The sequence below is a fragment of the Psammomys obesus genome, unplaced genomic scaffold (genome assembly GCF_907164565.1).
Source record: "Psammomys obesus unplaced genomic scaffold, mPsaObe1.curated_primary_1811, whole genome shotgun sequence".
NCBI lineage: Eukaryota > Metazoa > Chordata > Mammalia > Rodentia > Muridae > Psammomys > Psammomys obesus.
Genome location: NW_026592439.1, coordinates 2,275,929 through 2,285,498, shown reverse-complemented (window position 1 = coordinate 2,285,498; position 9,570 = coordinate 2,275,929). Strand labels below are relative to the sequence as shown.

The 9,570-nt window shown below is 37.3% G+C and overlaps 1 protein-coding gene across 2 annotated transcripts in view; it reads left to right on the top strand.

Annotated features, from left to right (window-relative positions):
• The window catches only part of LOC129681333 (inteferon-activable protein 208-like), a 15,695-nt gene extending 8,836 nt beyond the window's left edge, over window positions 1-6,859 (top strand). The window contains exons 5-7 of one of the 2 annotated variants that reach the window (XM_055613236.1): window positions 638-925; window positions 4,540-4,728; window positions 6,634-6,859. In XM_055613236.1, coding sequence (XP_055469211.1) covers window positions 638-925; window positions 4,540-4,728; window positions 6,634-6,738 — 582 coding nt within the window. In that variant the 3' untranslated portion in view covers window positions 6,739-6,859. Of the gene's footprint in view, window positions 1-637; window positions 1,049-4,539; window positions 4,729-6,633 lie in introns of both variants that reach the window. The other variant, XM_055613235.1, reaches the window with a different exon arrangement.
• Window positions 6,860-9,570: the final 2,711 nt, after the last annotated feature.

Here is a 9,570-nt window from a genome sequence, read left to right as displayed (position 1 = left end):
GGGGGGGGGGGGGGGGGAAGGAAGGAAGGAAGGAAGGAAGGAAGGAAGGAAGGAAGGAAGGAAGGAAGGAAGGAAGGAAGGAAGGCAGGCTGGCTTTGCAGTCTGCAGTTTTCTGCTGAGGACTTCAGGGACAAGACAGAGATAGGACTTCAAGGATAGGACTTCTCTTCCTTCCTTTTCCAAATTCAGGATTCTCCTCTTTGACTGCTCTTATGCAAGTCAAAGAGCTTCTAGTTTGAATTATTCAGATGAGCAAAGCCCTGAGGGTATTTCTAGTGACTGCCTATGGAGTGTTTTACAAGACTTGGTTTTGTGTGTTTGTGTGTATAAAAAGACTTGTAATCTAAGTTTTAAGAACATGCTGTAAGACTCAGGATGAAGCTCACAGGGAGACAATTTGTCCAGCATTCATAGGCCTTTAGTGCATTTCCAAACACCACAAATGTACTTATGCAATCTACTTACCTATTGCGAGTAATTAGCATATGCTGGAGTTACTGCCCAGATCTCTATTTATTCCCATCAGTTATTTAATAGCATATTAGGCATTGTTTAGACTTTTCCACTCTGCCTAATAAATATATTCCTTAGTGTCTGTCTTAACCGTGCCTGGTTCTCATGTGTGCATTCTTTGCAGAAACAAAGATGGAAGACTTTACCCAAACAACCTTCTGAGGAAGATGGCCTCCAACACGGTTCCAAACAAGTAATGGTGTTAAAAGCAACAGAACCATTTACGTATGACATGAGAGAAGACAAAAGGATGTTCCATGCCACAGTGGCTACTGAGACTGAATTCTTTAGAGTGAAGGTGTTTGACATAGCTCTAAAGGAAATGTTCATCCCCAGGAAAGTCATTGTCATCTCAGATTATATTGGCTACAATGGGTTTCTAGAGATATACGGAGCCTCCTGCGTATCTGAGGTGAATGGGATAATGAATATCCCACTTTCACTGAGACAAAGAGCCACGGCAACACCTAAAATTAATACTATCTGTACACAAAGAGTAGGAACATTTGTGAATGGAGTCTTTGCAGTATATAGTGTAAGTTGTTGCGTCATTTTGTAAAATATCATTTGCAACCTCAGATTTCAAGCCGTAACTTGGCAGCTGGAATATGGTCAATTTTCTGCACACAGGAAAACAAGGCCTCCTTTATCAGGGAGCAGAAAGTGGAGTTTCCCATTGTAAAGTGTGGGATAGCCTCTCCACATTCTTTTCAAGGTATCACTGTAAAAATGTTCCAGAAGGAGACTCCACACAAAACTGGGCATTTTACTATGTTTTTACTCTGGTGATCCATTTACAGTATTTTGTATCAATACACAATGCAAATGTTTGTTTGCATTCTTCTTTACCTTTATCAGTAGCAACTTAATTACCAATTATGGTTGATATTCTTGCCTGGATAATTGTTGTGACAAATAGCATCAGGAAGCAAGTTGCTAAAGTTACTGATGACCTCATCTTTAACATGTTGTAACTTCCATTCAATTTTCTCATAATATCTTTATTGTTTCTTAGATAATATTACATACAAAGCATCTTGATTATATTCACCCTTCACTATTTCCCCGACTCCTTCCAGAACCATTTGACCCCACCATTCACATCCTCTTTTTATTTTGTTTCATTTTTTATTTTTAGAAGAGACTATCCTGAATTAAGTAGCCTGGATCTCAGCTTTTTACAGTATTCTTTCCCGCTCTTCTGTGACATTTCCTGAACCTGAAACCTGGAGGTTGTATTATGAATGTATTACTTGCAGGAGGGCTCTCCCTGGTCAGTGGATCTCTGCATTTTGATCCATGTGGCTTTCTGTAATGGTCTTCATCTGATGCAAAAAATAAGCATCTTTGTGAGGTGTGGGAGCTTCACTCTTTTGTGGCTATAAGGATAAGAATTTAGAATGCAGTTAGAAATTATACAGGCTTAGGCAACTGACAGTAAGTTTCCCTCTAGGCTCAATGTTCCAATAATTTATTGTGCCAAGCATGGATAACTTCCTACCGAGTGGACCTTATATTCAATCAAGTAACTGTTGGTTACTTCCAGGGTACAAATGCCACTATTTCACCTTGCAGAATATCTTCCCATGCTGTTCATCATCATGGTTCATCGTCAGTGTGCCTGGGATAGAAATATTGATTGCTATTCTCTTTGGCAGTTTGCATGGCTTCTTCTGAAACTCTAAGAACTAGTTATCAGTAAGGTGGCTTCTGGGTCAAACCCAGATCAGTCCCTCCAAATTCTGTTCCTGAACTATGTGGTGCCTTCAGCAAGAGGGTCTTACGTTATTTGCCTGGAAGGCAACTAGGGCAATAGCAGTAGCCTATATTATTATTGGGGTCTGTTGGACTCCCCTGATTAACAATTTAAAAGAAAAAATTTCAATGCCTGGCACTAGAGTTTTTGTTAGATAGTCTAGGAGGGATTTTTTTTTGGGGGGGGGGGGCTAGGGAGGCCATTGTCATATCAATTTCCATAACTTCAATCAAGCTACATATAGGTGTGTGAGAGAGATATTATATATATAATTTAAGTTAAAACAAAATCATAAATTCCCCTATGGCTTTTCCATACATCTTTAATATTAATTATCTCTTCTTTCCCTCTCCCTCAGTATTGCCATCCTCTGACAACCTCTGCTGGTGTGTGTGTCTGACACTCATTTTTCTTTTCATAAAAATCATGTCCTACTCTTTTCATCCTTAATGTTTCTGTTATGGTCCGTTTTTACTTTTCTGCTGTTTGCAATTACTCTAGGTTATATACTTGTATCTAAAGATTTGGGGCTAGCATCCACAAATAATAGAAAACATATATGTATGTATGTATGTATGTATGTATGTATGTATGTATGTATGTATGTATTTATATATATATAATATATACATATGTAAATATGTATATATTTGTGCAGAGGGCACAAGGGCTTGTGTTCACATACAGACAGTAAGAAAACCAGGAACATTAAATATGCAGGGTCGTCTCTTCAATGGAAAAGATGTTTAATTTGTTTTCTACACAGAAGGCTGGGAATGGATGTGGTGAATAGCCTGGTGGCCTCTGTGCTATCTGTAGGGCAAGGCCGAATCTGACTCATCCAGAATGTTGCTTATCCAGGATTCTTCTTTATCTTGATCAATGTTTCTCATCAATAAAAACCATCCTTATGTCACATGAACTTTACAAATGGAGCATAGGTGGTTAATAGCTCGGGGGCCTCTTGGCTATCTGTGGGGCTAGGCCACACCTGACTCTCCCAGACTTTTATGTATATGTCAATCAAGTCTCCCTAAATCCTTGTCTTCGCATTGTTCCTCAGTCAATAGAACTCATCTTATGAAGAGGTTATATATACTTTGTAGAGTATCAATGGAAACATGTGTTATGCTTTCTTTTACACCCAGGATGGAATTAATTATCATCAGAAAACTTTGTTCCAAATTTGTACTGTGATTGAAAAAGCCTAAAATAAACTGCCCAGTGTCAGACTCTAGAGGTCTGAAACAACACCAGCTACTGAGTAGGGCCGAACTAGATTTCCTTCTTGCCATACGTGGATTGACGCTCTGCAGGCCCTGATGTTTGTAGAGACTTTCTACATGACTTAGTATATTTTCTAGTTCCATGCATTTACTTGCAAATTTCCTTTTTCTCTACAGCTAAATAGTATTCCATTTTACAGATGCATCACATTTCCGTTATCCATTTATCAGCTGAAAGACATTTAGATTGTCATCACGTCCTAGCTATTGTAAATAAATCATGAAGGAACATAGCTGAACAGGTATTTATGGAGTAGGGTGTCAATTCTTTTGTTTATATGCCAAGCAGTGGTAGAGTTGACCATATGAAAGATACATTTTATCTTTTAGGGCATTCTCCACACTGATTTCCAGAGTGCCTGTACCAGTTTGCAATGTCACCAACAGTGAACTGGAGTTCCCCTTTGCCCACAATAACATTAGCATCTGCTGTCCAATGTTTTCTTGATCTTAGCCAGTCTGACTGGGTTTAGATTTATCAAGTGAGTGTCAAGCAAGTAACCTCTACCTTAAGTCTTAAGAGAAACAAACAGAATCAGATAGTGCAAATTTAATGTTTGAAATATTTGTAACAGAGTAAATACATTTGTGCATTGAGAAAACATCATCTATTTGATGGACACTTGGACTGGGAGTCTCAGACTTACAAAGAGCCACAACTCACTCTTCCTAATTCTTGTGGCATTACCTAAGACACCCTTAATGGCAATCAACTGATTTTTCCGTATTTGGGCTCCTTAACAACTCTCAACGTTTTCTAGAACAATCCATCAGACAAATATCTTAAATTAGAAAATCGTGAGAGGCATTTCCTAAGACAGGATTTGTGAACCAGAATGCCTCAAAGCTGTCTTGTACCCATAATTCTAAATTTAAGTCTATATTTGCCTTATCAGAGACAAGCTAACACTGTTTTGTCTCATAGATGCCACAACCCTTGACACATTTCTCAGAAGATGGGTGTTAATTTTTTTTTTTTTCCAGAGGACAGCAAGGAATGAATTCATTCACTACGGAATAGAAGACAGAACAGGGAAGATGGAAGTGGTGGTGTATGGACAATTTACCAGTATCTACTGTGAGCCAGGGGATAAACTCAGACTCTTCTGCTTTGAACTGAGCTCAAGTATGAACATGTGGCAGCTGAGATCTGTGAGGCACAGTTACATGCAGGTGGGTGTACTAAGGCATCATCGTACCTCCTGACAATCACTTTTAATTCTCTGGTAAGGCTTGACTGTGACAAAAAGGAAATTTAGTTTTGAACATTAATATATGTAAACATTTTATTATTATCATTTTTTAAAAAATAGGGTTATTTTGTTAGTTTTGTTTCCTTTTGCCTTTGTATTTTTGAAAATCATTTTTCATGGAATATGTTGTTATCACAGTTTCCCCTCTCTTATCTCCTCCCACCTCACCATCCATCCATCTCCACACCTCCTTTATCTCTCTATCTTTAGGAAACAAACAGGCAAAAAAAAAGAAAATAGCTGGAATAAAACAAAGAATTGCAAAAGCAGGAGAAATACATATGTGTGCGTGCACACACACACACACACACACACACACATAATAGAAACAAAAGCTCATAACTATAACACACAAGCAATAGACCAATAGGGTTAAAAAATAAAAAAAGAAAGTCCAAAGCATTATGTAATAATGACAGAAAAATAAAGTAAAATAAAAAGCCAAAACTACCCTTGAATTCATTTTGAGTTTACCATCTACTTTTAAAGGTGGTTTGTACACCCGGTGAGATACCATTAGAGAACGAAAACAATTTTTTTCTTTGAGAGCAGTTGTCTACTGGAAATAGCTTCTTGGTTAGGAACGAGAGCTTGTATCCACTTCCCCCCTCACAGTTTTCAGATCCTGTTTGGGTTGAACTTGTGCATGCCCTGTGCATTCTGCCGCAGTCTCTGAGAGTTTGTACGTGCATTGGTCCTGCTGCATTTAGATAGTTTTGTTTCCTTGGTGTTTTCCATACCTCTACTTTTACAGTTTTTTTTCTGCCTCCTCGTCCACATAGTTCCTTAAGCTCTGAGAGGAGAGATTTGATTAAGACATCCTATTTAAAACTGATGGTTCCAAATTCTCTCACAATCTGGATATTGTCTGGACTTGGGTCTCTGTGTTAGTTTCCACCTACCACAAGAGCAAGCTTCTCCGGTGATGGCTGAGTGAAGCAATGATCTATAGGTAGAGCAGAATGTCATTAGAGGTCATTTTGTTGCTACATGCATTTAGCAGAACAGTAGTACCTGGGTTTCCCCCAGGTTCCTGGTTTATCTAGTAAATGTAGTGAATCATAGTAAAAAAAAAAAAAAAAAAAGAATATTCAGAAAGAATCTCAATCTATTCTCCAAGTTAAATAATAAAATTGCTGTATTTATCAAAACAGAGACATTATTTGATAAGAATTTGTCCTGATGGGTTTTAAATTGATATTGTCAAATTGACTGAAGAGCCCAAAGCTCGGGGGCCTCACATTTAACATGAAAATGTTTATCACAGAGGATCATGAACATACCCCATGTATCAGAAGGATACCTTATGACATCAGAGCACAACGAACACAGAGCTCTTGTAACACAATGAGATTCATTATACACTACCAAATACAGCTAATGCACTCATGAAATCTCGGAACTGACCTATCCGTTCACATTGAAATGTGTCCAGATCCCCTTTATTCTCGGGACCAAAGTCAAACATTCCAACCCCCACCCAACCCCCAGAAGTTGCATTAGTCATGCCTTCTGTACTATCCTCTTAACCATCTGTGCAATAACATCTTCCACTCAATTGCTGGCTGCCTTTCGTACTGCTGTTTCTTTCTTCCTACTATTGCTCCAAGGCATGTCCTGCTCTTCTATCGGTGCTCGTGCCTAGTGGGTATGAATAACTCATTTTATGCTCTCAAGCAGTGGGAGCAAAGCTAATTCCAAGCACAGTCATTCGGTTAAGGAGTTAGGTAAAGAAAGAGGGGTGGCTCATAAAGACAGTATGGGTAGCAGAGACTATGGCAAACTGTTTCCCAACATACCTGACTTCTTCCTTTTCTTTTCCAAGGTCATCCAGTCTCGGAAGAGAGACACAGAACCACCCAATCCCGATTCAGTTATTGAAACAGCCCTACCCTCTTATTCATTGACACATGAACAACACTGGCAATGATGTTTATGGTGCTAAGATGCAAGTGCAGAAGAAAAATGTACATACGGCAAATGGTGAAATAAAATACATACAAAATCCAGCTCTAAGTTTTAGGAAATAGTGCTTTCTTTTCTTTGTTGTTTATACATTTTAGATTCTCTATATTCTACATTTTCCATTTGTATGTTTTGAAACTTGAAAAAAATAAATATTTTATGTAAAGTGGTGCTTCCCCAGGAGTCTCTTTCATCCATGTATAAGTCATTATTAATTAATTAATTTGTGACCTGAAGATCAGGGTGCAACACATAGTGTTCAAGAAACATACCAGAGTGTACTTTGGGTGTGACAGACAAGAACAGATCCTTTTCCTTGAAGGATCAGGTTGCATTCCACTCAGAGAAATCATGTTAAAAGGAAGGTAGAATCTGAATTGCAGTTATCGAGACCTATATTCCAAGGAGGGGTTTCACTGGCTGAGGAAAAAAAAAAAAAACATGGAGAAGGGAGGATGGATACCTTTTCAAAGTTCATCCCAGACAGGATATGAATGATTATTTTATTACATGAGAGGTCTCTGGTGGTTTCATGAAGGCACTAGTTATGCCAGAACTTTTGGCCCTGTGATGTGGACTACCTGAGTCCATTCATTTATTCGCATCTCAGGATTCCTCAATAGCTCTCCAATACTGCAATTCCTGGGTTTCACTGTTATGTGTGTAGAGCTACTGGAAGGTATTCCAGGCAGATATCAGGCAGATAGTGAAGGTAATTAACTTGGTTTTTAGTAGAAAGGCAGAGAACTGGGGTGGGTGTTTTAGGAATAGTAGGTTGGAGACCCTGAGGGAGGGGCAGAAGGAGGGGGTTTACTACTCTATATTCCAGGACTTTTTCTTTCTAACTGACATACGTATGGCAAAGAGGCATTAAAGTTCTGACATTACGTACTGTGTCTGGAGAGCCAAGACTCACAATGCATCGTTTCAATTTCTGCTCTCTGATTATGTGTCTTATTATAGTACATTTAGATGCCAGGTAGATATTATATATCCTTGTCTAATATTATGCTAATAGCATATGCATGCCTGTATACATTTATATTTATGCAGATGGACAGTTATTTACACATGTATATAAATGTAGTTCCATGATTGCCTAGGTATACGAATGTTCATATATCTGTCTACTCGTAAAAATTATTTTAGTCATCATATCCTTTTATCATGGAATCAGAGAGCTAGCAAAGTGGACAAAATTATAACATTACTCTGCTGGCTAGAAACAAACTTTAGGAGATATAAAGGAGGGCAGGGTTTCTAATCAAGGAAACAATTAACCAACAAATTATTGCAATATTAAACATCTATTCACAAAATTCTTGCTCACTCAGTTTCATAAAAAGCATACCACTGGACTTGAAGACACAGGTTAACTCTGCCTTGGTAATAGCAGGTGATTTCACCATAAGGTTTTTTTTTCCAATAGACAGACCATTGAGACAAAAAAGTAGGGAAGCATCAGAATTAAATGGCATTATTCGTCAAATAGACCTAACAGATATCTACAGACTATTCTGCTTGAATGCCGAAGAACACATATTCTACTCAGCAGCTTATGGAAGCTTGTCTGAAAACAACCACATAAGGGGATATAAAATAAATCTCAACAATTTTAGAAAAATAGAGATCACTCCATGTATCCTAATTGACCACAATGCAATAAAGCTTAAACTCAACAGAGCAAATATCTTGAGTAGACTGTATTTTAATGTTGCAGAGAAGTTTACCTAAGTACAGGTACGAAGAATTCAGTAGAGTATTTCAAATCTTGAGATTTTTACAGCTAAGCCATATGTGTGTGTGTGTGTGTGTGTGTGTGTGTACATACATATATATACGCACATATTTGGCTTAATTGTATGTATATGTTTAATTAATGTATGTAATTAAATATACATACATATGTTAGTTTAACTTTGAGTTATGGATTGGATAGATTATGTTCAACATGGATATTTAATTTTCCCAGTAGTCTTTGTAGAAAAGAATGCACTTTTTTATTTTGCTTTGTGTTTACAGTTTTATGGAAAAATAAGTATAATGTAGACATGTGAGAGATTTTGCCTTCTTGTGTTCCATGGGCTTATCTTGCCCCTAACATCACTGTGTCATTATGATCTTTACATATCTTTAAAAATATTTGAATTATTTCACTAGGTCTCACAATATCTATCTTTAACTATACAGAATATATTTCAAAAATATGACACTGTTTTACAGGCTGTGTTAAGACCTTGCAACCTTATTCTCTTAATTTCTGCCTCTCATATTTTGTATTTGTTGTCATATTTTTTGATAGCCAATGTTTGATATTTAATTAAACATTTTGGGTTGAAATCCATAATTAAACACTTCCTTCCTTTAAATATTCTACAAACATTACTAGTACCTTTGCTTAAGATCAGGAATTGGCAAAGTATGATCTCTTTCCTCTTTTTATACAGCATAGCTGTTTCTTTAAGAGACAATAAACTAAAAGTTCTTTTTCATTTTTTTTAAATGTTCAGGAAAAAATACAAAGGATAATATTGTGCGGAATAGAAAAAAATAGGGGACTTTCAAGTTTCTGTGTCTATAAACAAGATTGTATTACAATACAAATAGATTCATTTATTTGTATTTTTTATGGCTATTGCCAGTGAAAAGCTAACTAGATGTAACAGAGGTCATACAGGCCAAAGAGCTTAGGACATACATATGACTGGAAAGCCAATCTCTGGCTCTTACAATCTTACAGCCCCTCTTCCACAGTGTTCCCTGAGCCTAGGGTGCAAGAGTTCTATTGCAGATGTAT